Below are 13,602 nucleotides of genomic sequence, written 5' to 3' on the forward strand. Positions count from 1 at the left end.
CATATTTAAGATTTATAAAACGTGAGCAGCTTTGGTAGCAGCACTGTGGCAAATTAAAACAAAACTGAGCAGTGCCTTTATGGTTGGGAAGGGCTCTTGAAGGTTGACACAAAGGCTGTTGGGGCAGAATGTGTAGGTGTCCTGTGCTCTCCCCAAACAATATGCTGGTGACAAAGAAGTAGAGATCAGTGGTGTCTGATCAAAGTTCTTAGATACTTTTTTTTATATTTATTTTACATAAAAGTTAAAATATGAAGAATAGGCTACTTAGCCCTAGTGAAAAAGAAAGCATTCTTTATTTGTACCAAAGCCAGTTTTTGTCTTGCTTTAACCAACAGAAGGACAGAGACAAAGCAAAATTAACACAATAAAAAAAAATCTTTATTTTTTGGCTCATTTGTAATATTGTTTTTGTTGTTTATGATAATAACATTTTCCTGCATGCATTTCACCAACACATTACAAGTCAAAAGCATTTGTAAAAGAAAGATTCTACATTTTATGTCAGCTTGTGTATGAAACACAAAATGTCCTGATGTCCTTGATTATACAAATGTGCCATTTTTTTTCTTGGGAAATATTTTATTTGTACAAGCCTAGTGCAGTGTGATTCAAAAAAGAATAAGAGTAGACTATGTAAACAAACTCTGCAAGATAGCAAGGATTTAATGAACTATGAGACTATCTTGGAACTTCTGATGCAAACAGTCCTAGAAATTTGCACGTTGCCCTAATGCTTTCCTTGCTATGTCCTGTAACTATTTGGAAACAAGCTGGGTTCCAGATTTACACAATTTACTTCACATTGAAATATATGCATATATAATATTAAAACAAGATAGTCTACAAATACTCACTTTTTTTTTCTCATAGTGTGATGATTCCAGTTTGGAATTACTGTGGTTAGAAAATAAGCCATGTGAATGAGAAAAGAAATATAAGAAACAGTGATCTAAACTTGAAGACACTTTTCTTATATACAAAAATGTTGCCAAATAGTATTTCTTTACATTATTTATATATGCTAACCACATTTTCAACAGGTTAAACAATTTGCAATATGGCCTGTACAGTCTGATTCTACACCATATAGCAGCCACTTCAAATTTAAAATGCAAAATTAAAAAAGCTCATAAATAGCTGCAAACTATTGCTTAATGACTTGAAAGAATGAGGTCTGGTTGGACAATTTGATTCACTTCACCACTGACACATGGCTTCCTATAGTGGAGACTGTGGACAGTGGAAGGAGCAAGGTACAGCAGCAAAAGCATTGCAATGCATCAGTGATACTCTCCTAACTATCTATAATGACATGGAATGTAACATGTCCTGTTGAGCTCTTGTGAATTAACCATAATGTGGTACATATCTGATGCAATTTCATGTGGCAAAGCTATTTAATTCTGTGCTCAAATATGCACATACGTATGTTAATATTTACATGGAAAATGGTATTTAATGGATTGATTGGATGTTGGCCATAATGAGAAAAGACAGTAACCAAAGAAAAGCAGTCAGGAAAAAATCTGAGCTCTTTAAAAAAAAATAAAAAAAGAAAAGAGCTACCAGATATATTTTGGTGAAGCTATTTTTTTCCGTGCAGAAACTGCACAATATTTTTTGAGCTGTAAATATGTTAACAAAACCATGAACTTGTTCATGTTTAATGATTCACATAAAAATAAGTCATTGCAGATTCCTGTAAATTAGAGGAGACTTTCCAGGCACATTAATCTGGATGCACATAATCTTGATGCAGCCATACAAGTAGTAAGAACACCTCAATTTAAGAGCAACCCTGACATGAAAGTTCTTAAAATTTTTAGCTTTGTGCAATGTCATATTTTTATTTATGCATGATTGACAAGTGCAGCATGCCTATGCAAATCAACTTTATCTGTACATTATAGAGAATCTGAGAGTAGAACTCCTGGTCCTCATACCTCTTTCCCCAACATAAAACCTATTACAAAAATAGTCACATATAATAGTAAACAACCTGTGAATTAAAAAATGATAAATACACTAATACCGATTTTGTAAAAATATGACAAATGTAGCTGTTGCTTTACAAACAGTGAAGAGAATTACTGTTCTACATGTAAAACATAAAGTATCCTTTTGCACTCATTTCATGCTCTGTCTTTTCTGTGGAGCCACTTTTTCCCTCATTCTTAGCAGTGTCAGCTGTAGTAAAAACAGTAACCTCTTGTCAAGTTTTTTACCCTGATTGACAGAGTCACAGTCTGATGATGGAGGTTCACTGTTTTGTTATAGGCACTGACCTTAAGTATATATATAATGTATGTATATGCACACACATGCGCGCGCGCACACACACACATAGAGATGTGTAAAAACTGTCGGTTTGGCATAAAGCTCCTGCAGGAGTCCAGTTGATGCTTCATTCTCAAAGACTGTAAACAAGTTGTCCCACAAGCAAAATTCTTAGATCATTACTTTTTATTTTCCCTGATGTCTTTACCTTTGTAGTTCTTTTCTGCTTTATCTTTCTCATATTTTTCTTTGTCTGGCTTTGTTACACTGTCATAAGAAGGTGGGGAAGTTGTAGAGGAACTCTCATCTGTTTTTTCTGGAGTGGAGTTCCCCTTTAGTTTTTCAATAATTATCTCTTTTATTACTTGTCCATCTCCCTCTTTGTTCTTATTTCTATTATATATACTAGACACCTGTTTAACTTTTTGCCTTAAAAGATAACGTCTATAAGCACGCTGAATGATGACAGCAGACACCTCCTCCTGCTTTCGTTTCAATGTGGTTGTAATTGGTTCATAGGAGACTTTAGAAGGATTGGCTGCCATAAACCGATCTTCCATCTGTATTCTGAGGGCATCCATCTCCCCACTCTCCCCCAAAACACGCTTGGTGAAAGCAAACAGGATGTCAAGGCAGTGAATTCTGTCACCGCTCACCATGGGCAGATCCATTGCAATGAGCTGCACTTTGTTTGGTTTTGCAATGAGAAGAGGTGGATCTAACGAAGCTGCAAAATCAGACAGTTTGCTATATTCTATGAATTGTGTTGCATCAGGATCAAATTTCTCCCAGACTTCATAGAACATCTCAAAGTCATCCTCACTCAAGGGTTCAGCACTTTCTTCAGTAGCAACACTGAAGTTCTCCAAAATCACAGCAATGTACATGTTCACCACTACCAGAAAGGAGATAATAATGTAGCTGACAAAGAAGAAAATCCCAACAGAAGGGTTGCCACAGTCACCTTTCACAGAGCTCCCTGGATGATCTTTATGGGGGTCACAGTCGGGCTCCCCACTGTTCAGGATTGGGGCGAGCAAACCATCCCAGCCGGCAGACGTGGTGATCTGAAACAAGCAGATCATGCTGTTGCCAAACGTTTCAAAGTTGAACATGTCATCAATCCCAACTTCCCTCTTCACGTAGGCAAAGTTGGACATGCCAAATATGGCATAGATGAACATGACCAGGAAGAGCAGCAGACCAATGTTGAACAGAGCAGGAAGGGACATCATCAAAGCAAAAAGCAGAGTGCGGATTCCCTTGGCGCCTTTGATGAGGCGCAGGATTCGACCGATTCTGGCAAGTCGGATGACTCTGAATAGTGTGGGGGATACAAAGTACTTCTCAATCATCTCAGCTAAGAACATACCTAGAGAAAAAAAATTGAATAATTAAAATACAATTTAAAATTCATTCATTACCTATAGAAAGATTTGTGTATTGCTATCTCCAAAACAATCAGTATAGGGAATCTATGTTATAGCAAAACATTATGCAAATTATTACATTATTAAGGTGAAAGCGTCTTCCTTATGTTGAAATAGGAAGGGAAATAAGTGAAAGAAAGAAGACTGCTTGTGGCCAGGTAGCTAGTGCCTGTCTAAGCTTTCAGTGGTTCCTAAAGCAGCTGGGAAAGGAAATTTATGTCTCATATACAGTTAATTCTTGAAGCTGAGCCTATAACCACTATCTTTTATGAAGGATGATACTGGCTTAATTTTTGCAAATCACTGATTTTTAACAGATCTACACTGTATCAGCATCATCTCTTTTTGATGCGTCACTCAGTAAGAATAAAGTTTTGTCACATGGCCTCATTTGCACCATGGAGAGTCATTAGCTTTTAACTGAAAGAAGTATAAGTATTTACCAAGATCTTAGCTTGCAAAAGCAAAGAAAAATCTCATCTCTTTCACACAGATTTTAGGTTTACTACTTAAAGTAAATCTGTGGTTAGTTTGCATGTATCACTAAACATTACTCTTTATATTTGTGCATGTTGATCTAATGTGCCAAACAGTTCCATTATGTCTTTTGATGTACAAAATCAGAATAGATCTAATGGTAAACATAAAAATCTTATATGCAACATTTCATATATTGTATGCCATAAAGTATGAAGATCTGAATCAACATATAAGTCATCTAGGAAACAGAAAATTTCATATTCAGTATCATAACATTCTTGAACAAATGTTCCTTATTTCTACTAGTTCTTTCCTGAAAGGGAATTGCTCTTACCTACTATAGAGAGAATCACAACCACAAAATCAAAAATGTTCCAGCCTATAGTGAAGTAGTAATGACGAAGTGAAATCAATTTCAGGACAAATTCTCCAGTGAAAAGGATAATGAACACCAGGTTAATCCGGGATAAAATTGTTTCCATTTCTTTACTCTGGTCGTCTGTTTCTACCATCATGGTAACCATGTTAAGGCAGATGAGTATCATGATGCTGATATCAAATACTTGTTTGGTTACAAAATCAAAGATCATGCCTTGGAATTTGTTCTGCAAAAACCAAAATAGAATACAGTTCATACTCTGAAAATATTTGTCTTTAAAAATGCCAAATGGGAAAGCAGCTCCCTTCAAGATTGAGGAGTGCAGAGCAAGACCCATTCACAGTAGAGGTGCTAATACACATCTAACCCATGCTTGTTTGTGTCTCATCTTGTTAGAGTGAATCAAGAAGTTCAACACTGTTGGCTGAAGAGACAGGAAGGGGAAACAATGCAATCATAAGAGTAGTAACAATGACAATTGATATTATTGTTGTAAAAAAAGGTGTTAGAACTTGATACCCAGAGTACCAGCCAAATAGAAACTAATTTTCTTATCTCTATTCTCAGGTGGTTTTAGAATGCTAGCCCTCTGTCTTCCTTAAATTAATTGTGCTGGGTGAGATCATTAGGCCACTGAAGTTACATGTCTCAAACACACCATGACTGCAATATTCTAGTTTTTCTTTAGTACTTAGCTCAACGTTTATTGCCATATGTCTCTCCTTAGAAAGGCTATTTTTAACCGCTTGGTGCATAAGGTGCAACAAGTACTTTATTTTTTCCAAACACTGTAGGAGTTCAGTAAATAACAAGAGTAGTGGTTTAAGACAAATTTATCCTAGTTTGTGCTTTACTCCCTAGGGCATTCTTTTATTCTGTAAGATTTTCTGCATCTGTCTTTTTCTTTCGCATTAGGTGACCACCACCTCTTTCTGTCTTCAGCAAAAAGGGCCAGTGCATGCCCATTTCTTACAAATTCTCTGTAAGGAGACCAAACCTGAAAATGAAGTTTATCCCTCATAACAAGAACCTAGAAATGTTCCAATCAACTGTGTTTTTCCAGGACTTTGGCAGTGAATTCTAAATGTATCACATTAGCCTTATTAAATCCTACAGTTCACACTTCAGAGTGTATGTTTTTAAATGAAACATGAATGATCTAATCTGATGCATTCAAAAGGGAACAAATTTACAAGAATATAAGTGGAAAAATGTCTTCTTGCCAGACATATAACTTCCTCTTGTGGCTAATACCATAATCTCAAATGTGTATTTAGTATTAGGGGTATATGAATCAAATCGCTCATACCACTGGTCTTGGTATAGGTTTCTGTGGCTTTTTGGATCCCAGTTTTTTCATTGCATTGTAATATTTCTTCTGTTCTTCTGTCATAAATATATCCTGACCTCCAAAGTAAAGAAATGATACCAAAACTAATTACTATCATGTCCACACATAAAACATTAACTACAGTATGTCTCTCTGTAATAGAACACTACATTTATATTTTAATTATATATGAAAAAGGGGGATTTTTTCAGGTATATACAGTGGAGATGCTCATATACATTCCTAACACACAGAAAAACTCCCTTACTGATGCCTTGTCAGGTTGACAGTAGGGTTTTACAGTGTCTTCATGCTCACATTTGCTGACATGGCTAAAGTGGTTCTTTCCATACTGATACTGTTGAATAACTTGCTGATGAGGATATGTTTAGGGAATATGAGAGTGGCCAGTGCCTTAATGTCCCATAGTCTATATAGATTTTTAGAATTACAGCCAGACAGGCCTAAAAGCAGCATAACTTTGAGATACAAGTTGTGTCAAGGGACAGTATTTGTGTCTAATATGTGGGTTTAATGAGAAAATAAAAAAATCACCATTGATATAAACTTAAAAAGTAATCCAAATTATGTCATAGCAAATTATTAATTAAAACATCACTGGAACCTTGACTAATTCAAATTAGCCCTTGTTTGCAGATGCAAATCCTGTCATTTAGGTGAGAAACTGACTGAATTTCAGTATAAGTGAATTGCGTTTATTGATGAGTCTGCACTAAGTCAGATGGAAGCACAATGTCAAAGTCACTGTCTCCTAAACTGGCTATCATAGCCTGAAGCATCACATGATTGATAGATACTGATGAAGAAACCCAGACATGTTTATGACCCTTTTAGGAAGCTAAATAATATTTTCACAAGGAAAAATTTCTGTAGTTCACAATTTTCTATTACCATAGATTCTGTTTAGTACTGCTGGTTGTTGTTTGCTGATTGGATAAATGCAAATTCTATGAAGCTGCTTTTTCACAGCATACAAATGACCTTGAGGTTCTAGTTCTTTGGGGCTTTTAAAGGCTAAGAATTGAGAGGCTTTGAAGCATTTTAAATGTGATTAATTGCAATTTTAAGTTTTTTAATTTCTTTAAAACAGAACTGTATGCATTATCAATAGAATTATTTTTAAACATACTTGTATGTCAAATGTATACAAAAAACATCCTTCCCTTTATACCTTTGTTTTGTTATTGACAAGAAATGCATTTGACAATTTCATCTCATTTCTCACAAAAGTGTTAGAAAAAAAGAGCTCTTTTGTACATATTTTAACTTGTCTTTATAAGCCTGGTCTTCTGAGGTGTATCAGACCTAACTCACTGTTTCATCAGTTTGCAGATCCATTATCCACTGTATGAACACAATGCTGTATTGCATCTTCATTAAGCATTAACAGTTTATAAGATTAATTAAAATTAATTTATATTAATTCTTTAAGGTTAATTTAAAAAGAAATTATTTCATGGCAGATAATATCACATCTAACCAAACCAATAATACACATTTCCTTTTTTCATATTCATTTTAGCTATTTACACAATCAGCAAACTATTATGAACCAACTCATGATTTGCACCTCTTCATTTGTCAAAATGCTAAAATGAAAAGTTCAAGATCATATCCCCAGATTTTAGCACAGATTATTATAAAATGAGATATTTTTATTCAACGTCTTGAAAAGGCTTTTCATTTTTATTAGCCTTACATAAATAACTTATTAATTCACTATAGCTAATCATTTATAACACTATGGAAACATTTTAAATACTTATCTTCTTTTTTTGTTGGTTGAAGTTGTCTATAATGACACCAATGAAAAGATTCAGGGTAAAAAATGATCCAAATATGATAAAGATGACAAAGTAGAGATACATATACAAGTTGTCCTCATACTTAGGTTGATCTTCTACCTACAAAATATTATAAATTTTATTACCCATGAGAATACTAGATTTAAAAGACAAAGTATATGCTATCTCAGCTAGAAAAGCTATAAACTGCAAAAATTTATTAAAAAGATCCAACATGTCCATTCCAATGAATATTTGAAGAACTGGAAGCTGACAGAATTATTGCTCACATGGAATTTTAAAGTAAATGTGCCCACAGATATGTTTGTGTATGTACATATATAAATAGTTCCTCGTATAGAAGGAAGAAGTAATGTGGGACTTAGAACAGTCATTAGTACTTCAAATGTTAACAGCAGAAATCTAAATATTTTATACTGTATTCAGTATATTTTCATGCAACAAACCCAATGAATTTTGCTATCGCCTAAATCTCCTCAGAACTCTTTTGGTCTTGCATGAGCATTCTTACATCCAGCTAAGAATAGATGCTCTCAATAAATTTCTAGTGAATATGTTTCGTGAAATCCATTAAATTGAGGCAAATGTCAAGGAGGATTTTGTTAGTGTCTTGATTCTGCTGGATTTCACATCTCAACACTTGCACCTCTACAGCACAGTGAGCAGGAATGTAGCGATGCTGAAGATAATTAAATAGGATATTTTACTTCGGGAGACAATATTATTAACACGACTGTTTATACAAGTTTAACATAGGCTTAGTTTTGTAGCCAAGATAAAATTCTAATCCCCAGAAAGTGTAACAGATGATCTTCAACCTCAAAATCTAACTGCTCCTAAATATCTAGATAACATAAGTGCTCAGTGTAAGGAAACAATGAAATGCACAGTTAAAAATGATAAAACAATATGAATATATTCCATATTTAAAACTGAACTATATAATCTTAAATGACTTCATACTCATGATCAACAAAGGAATTAATTAAAAAACCTCTTCTTTGTTCTTATACATTAACATTAGTATTTCCAAAAAAAAGTCTAGTTTATTTGGCTGAACAGAAGGAAGTGGGATTAAATTCTTCCCAGTAAAAATTCTAAGGTTCCAAAAAATATGTGTTGGCGCTGGTTATAATTTTTAATGATATTGTGTGTGTAGCTGTTTAAATTATATACTCTATAAGATAATATAATCAACAGATGATTGTTGAAAGTCTTACACTTACATCTCGTGAATCAACAGCAGCATACATAATATCCATCCATCCTTTGAAAGTAGCCTAGGAAAAGAACAGTTGTTTATCTTGCCTGTTAAAATTCATAATGTGGAAATTAACTGGGATATTGATTTATTTATCTGGACCTTGACTCTTAATAAAATCAGTTCTAAATTTATAAACCACACCTAACAACACAGGTATAATAAAACATGGGGGTTTTTGAGAATTTATTTTTTAGGTATTACAAAAATATTAAAACCCAGGTTCTGAATGTCCCAGCAAGGCCATGGTGTGTTTGGAGCTGCAGTTGTTATTTTGCAGATGAAGAATGATAGACTTAAATAGACATTAATGCTAGAGATGTTTAGGTAGAATCCACTAGAACCACTCATGGCTGCAGCCATCTTGTTAAGTTTACAGTGTGAATTGGGGAAATTAGCAATACAACCTCTGGACAGATACCAACATGCATCTGAATGCTTTTTCTGTGTCTAAACTGACATGGTATTTTTAGAAATGTTTTAATTCCCATAGCTAAAAGGAATAGACTGTCCAAAGTAAAAATATACATTGATTCTGGAGAGATTTGTTTTACAGAAGACCAGAAAGTGAACTAGAAAGAGCTATGATTAACATCTATAAAAATTTGTCTGAGTTCCTATAGAGACTTTTTCTATGTAAAGAGTAAAAAAGATCTGTCATCATTGCTCTCAGAAGGTGATTTCCATGGGTCAAGAATGTCCACTTTCTAAGAAACAGCAAAGGGTTGGTGTGACATGCTAGGTGGAAGTGTGAGTGTGCAATCATTAGCCAGGGTTTTCAAGCTTATTCACAATAAAAAAAAAAAGCTAAAAAGCCTGTGAAATGAACAGAAAGAGCATCATTCCTGAGAAGATTTAGGAGAGAAAAAATCCCAAGGAGTATATTTTCATCTATGCTTGCCAGAAGTAGCTCTGGGACATTGGTACAGTGTTGGGATTTTATATGCTCTTAGATCTAAAGTGTTAGTTGTGTATTGAACTTGTTTCTGTACTTAGCGTGTTGTAGCTTCAAGGACTAGTTAATGAGGTCAGCAGCTCCTGCCACCCTCTCAACAGATGTGTGTAATCGGCCAATTAGAGCGGGCATTGTCATGTAAACAGCATTGTTAACCAATTATCAGTGCCAAGGTGGCAGAGCTGCGGAGGGATTCAACTTTTGAAGTGTATAAGAGTTTTGTGAGCGGATGAATAAAAGTTGCCTGTTGCAGTAACTTCTGTGAAGTCGTCTCTGCAGGTCACAAACCCGCCTCCCTCCGTTCAGTACGGTTGCCAGTTTTCACAGCAGAAAACTTGCACTCTGGAAGTGTTCCTATCCTCCTGAATCCTGCAGTGCATCATCACTTTACTAAGGTATGCTTGGAGCCAGGCTTCACAAAGCTTTCTGGCTCAGCTGACAATTGTCAGCCTTTTGGCATACTTTGCATAGAAGAGGAGCAGAGTTCAGCAAGAACAAAAAATACAGGACAAGAGTGGAGGGAGACTGTTAATGGAGACAATCAGATGAAGAGGTGATACAGTACGTGCTCAAGGATCACTTAATCTCTGAAGGAAAAGTAAAGGTCAGAAGGGAATATTTGAAAAAGAAAACTATGAAAAATCAGGACCAAAAAAAACCCCCAAAAAACCAAAAGAAAGAGAAGAATTAAAGGTTCACATTATTGAGGTAGTCCTTAAAGTTCAAGACTGTCTGGATATGTGATAAGGATGAAATTCAGACACAGTTTCAAGAGACTAGCAGTTTTCCTTATACATCTTCAGAGACAAGTATTGGTAATAAGATGGTTCACTTTAACCTCCAGTACAACAGTAGCAATGAGATCTGAAGTCAGAGAACCAGAGCCATCATTCAGTACTGCTGCTCAGCACATAACAGTCACATTGCCTTTAGAAGAAAAACGTTTTAAGCCAGGTAGTTAATTTTTGATATAAGGTCAACTAGGGATACTGAGCTGCTCTGAGATAGAAGGAACAAGTATACAGTTCTTAGATAATTTTGAATATCAGAGCTGCAACAATCTCATGACATTTCTGACAACTTTCATTCAGTGTAGCGGTATGTTGAGTTATACGCAAGTGTTTCTACAGAGTGCAATCATCTAAATGTAACTGCATGTTTTCTTGCTTGTGTTTTGGGTCATATCCCAGCTATCAGAAGGTCAGTTCTAAGCCAAGGAGCCTGTAAAGAGCTAAGGTTTTTATTTCTCTGCCATAAATAAAATATGTTCACTACTTAGAACATTTGTGTACCACAGTGCACGGGATAAGGAATTGAAGAGAAAATACAATGTACAGATTTTGTATAAGTAGCAGTAATTAATGGAATGAATATGGCATGCACTAAAATAACATCTAATACTTCACAAGGATAATGCTGTAAGTAACATAATGATTATTCAGTGTACTAGAATGACTCTTTAATAAATATTAAGGAATATGATTGTTCTATATTTTATACCACTAAAAAGATTCTTGCACCTTTTTCACTTATTGTTTTCACATTGCTATTATTATTATTATCATTATCATCATGATACTGTGTTCCCTAGCCTTGGAGTGGAAAATTGTTCTACTATCATTACTACAAAAATTATAAGAAAGAATGTAATAGAGCCATGTGAACTGTACATCATTGCTGGGAAAAAATTATTCCACTACTTAACAGTATTAACTTGCCCATTTTCCATAGATTCTTTAAAAAGAGCAAAAAGAAAATATATGAATTTACTTACTACTTGAAGCAGAGCAAGATATCCAGCTCCTACATTATCAAAGTTTACTTTCACATTTTTCCATCGGGCACTCTGATTGCTTTTTATGAGTTCCTCACACTGAGTATAATTGTTGACATCACCAACATCAAACATCTCACCAGTTGTGGTGTTGACACAGTGATAGAATTTTCCAGCAAACAGATTTACTCCCATGATGCTGAAGATTAGCCAGAATATAAGACATACCAGCAATACATTCATGATAGATGGGATTGCTCCTACAAGGGCATTTACAACCACCTGTTGTACAAATTAGACAAAATAGCCACTTAGTTTATGGGGAACAAAATAATTTCAAACACTTTAAAAATGTTGAAACAGTATTAATATGGGATGGGCAGTTAAAATACTACATTAAAATTTACGGGGGAAATGTTAATTACAGTTTAATAAAGTGCTAATGAGATTGCAAAAAGCAAGAAATAAAATAATGTGGAAACAAAGACAATGCAAAAGTCAAAAAAAAAAACCCAAAAAAGCAAAAGAAAACCTGTTAGTAGCAAGATGGATTCTTAGAATTTGTGTGCTCTAGAGAGAAAGAGAGAAACAAATGTTAAATTCCAACAATATAAATCAAAATCAATTAAAAAAAAAGCTTAAAAAATTATGATGTGGAAGACTGAATAAAAACGTGTGCATGTAAAACTATCATTAATAATGATTTTATTTTAGAAACTTCATGTGTAGATTGGCATCAGCATATTTTAGTATCTACATACAATGTAACATAATTAAGGATATCTTAATTTTTATTAACAATATCTAAGTCTTGGGTTTATATTGCTTGGATCACTATAGTTGCTTTTTCTTTGTAATTGGCTGCATTTGATACACTTGAGCTACTCTATATGGACAAGTGGCAGTAAAAGACCAGATAAAATCCTTTAACAAAAATGTTCTTTTACTTATTGTGCTTGAACTAACAGAAAGCTGTAGATCTTCAGACAATAATTTTCTACCAAATCAGTAGAGACTGCATTAGTTTTTTGTGTTTGGTTTTGAAAAAAGTAGCATTTTTCATTTCACTAAGTTGACTGAACATAGTCTAGGATCAGTAGCGATTTTGTCTGTATATTAGATAGGGACTTGTGTGATGTTTGGAATGCAAATCATGTCAAACACAGTGGTGACAGTGACGTACCACAGGACACATTTCCCTACACTGGCTGGCATGACCACCTCTGGAATACCAGCAGTCCTGACCCAGACAGGAGCCGCACTGTTTAGTTGGAAACTGAAGAGCTATGACAGTACTATAAAAATATGTATTGCAGCATTGGAATATTTTAGGGAAATATTAAAAGGAGATGTGTCAGTAACTTTTCCTTGTTTTTCCAGGAAATAGCATAGTCTGCATTTTCAGCAGACAGTTTAACAGAGTTTCTTTAGGTGCCACTTTTTTTTTTGGTCAGAATATGAAAAGGAAGGTTTTTAACTGTCTAGGAGGAGATGTAAGAGTAAAGCAGATATATTCAAATGAACTAAAAGGACACTAGTTGAGAAAACAATTTCCCATATCTTCCCTTCTATACTCCCAACCCTATGCTTATTTCAGGTGTCTGTTCAGCAAATCTTTCCCTAATACTACAGCAGTTATTGTGGGATTTTTTTCCCCCAGGCAGGTAGGCAGGGAGCTACAGTGAGGCTTTAGTTTCTGGTGTGTCACTCTTGTCAGCTTCTTCATCTTGTCTTATTTTGTTTTGCTTTGTTTTCTGTCTAATCCTTCTCTATCCTGAACCACTGATAAAAGAAATAGAAGTTAGCTACAGAAATTGATAAAAAATGTTCCCAGCTAAACTGCAGAAAATAACTCCAAACCTCTGTTCTAAAATCTGTCATGTCCTT

General features: G+C 34.7%; 1 protein-coding gene across 4 annotated transcripts in view; it reads right to left on the reverse strand.

The window, feature by feature from the left end:
- Positions 1-273: 273 nt before the first annotated feature.
- The window catches only part of LOC139674832 (sodium channel protein type 2 subunit alpha-like), a 75,690-nt gene continuing 62,361 nt past the window's right edge, over positions 274-13,602 (reverse strand). For all 4 annotated transcript variants that reach the window (XM_071561650.1, XM_071561648.1, XM_071561651.1 and 1 more), the window contains 6 exons: positions 11,716-11,997; positions 8,952-9,005; positions 7,687-7,824; positions 5,879-5,983; positions 4,525-4,795; positions 274-3,652 (listed from right to left, as the gene is read on the reverse strand). In XM_071561650.1, coding sequence (XP_071417751.1) covers positions 2,460-3,652; positions 4,525-4,795; positions 5,879-5,983; positions 7,687-7,824; positions 8,952-9,005; positions 11,716-11,997 — 2,043 coding nt within the window. In that variant the 3' untranslated portion in view covers positions 274-2,459. The remainder of the gene's footprint in view (positions 3,653-4,524; positions 4,796-5,878; positions 5,984-7,686; positions 7,825-8,951; positions 9,006-11,715; positions 11,998-13,602) is intronic.

The sequence above is a fragment of the Pithys albifrons genome, chromosome 8, assembly GCF_047495875.1.
Source record: "Pithys albifrons albifrons isolate INPA30051 chromosome 8, PitAlb_v1, whole genome shotgun sequence".
NCBI classification, from domain to species: Eukaryota; Metazoa; Chordata; class Aves; order Passeriformes; family Thamnophilidae; genus Pithys; species Pithys albifrons.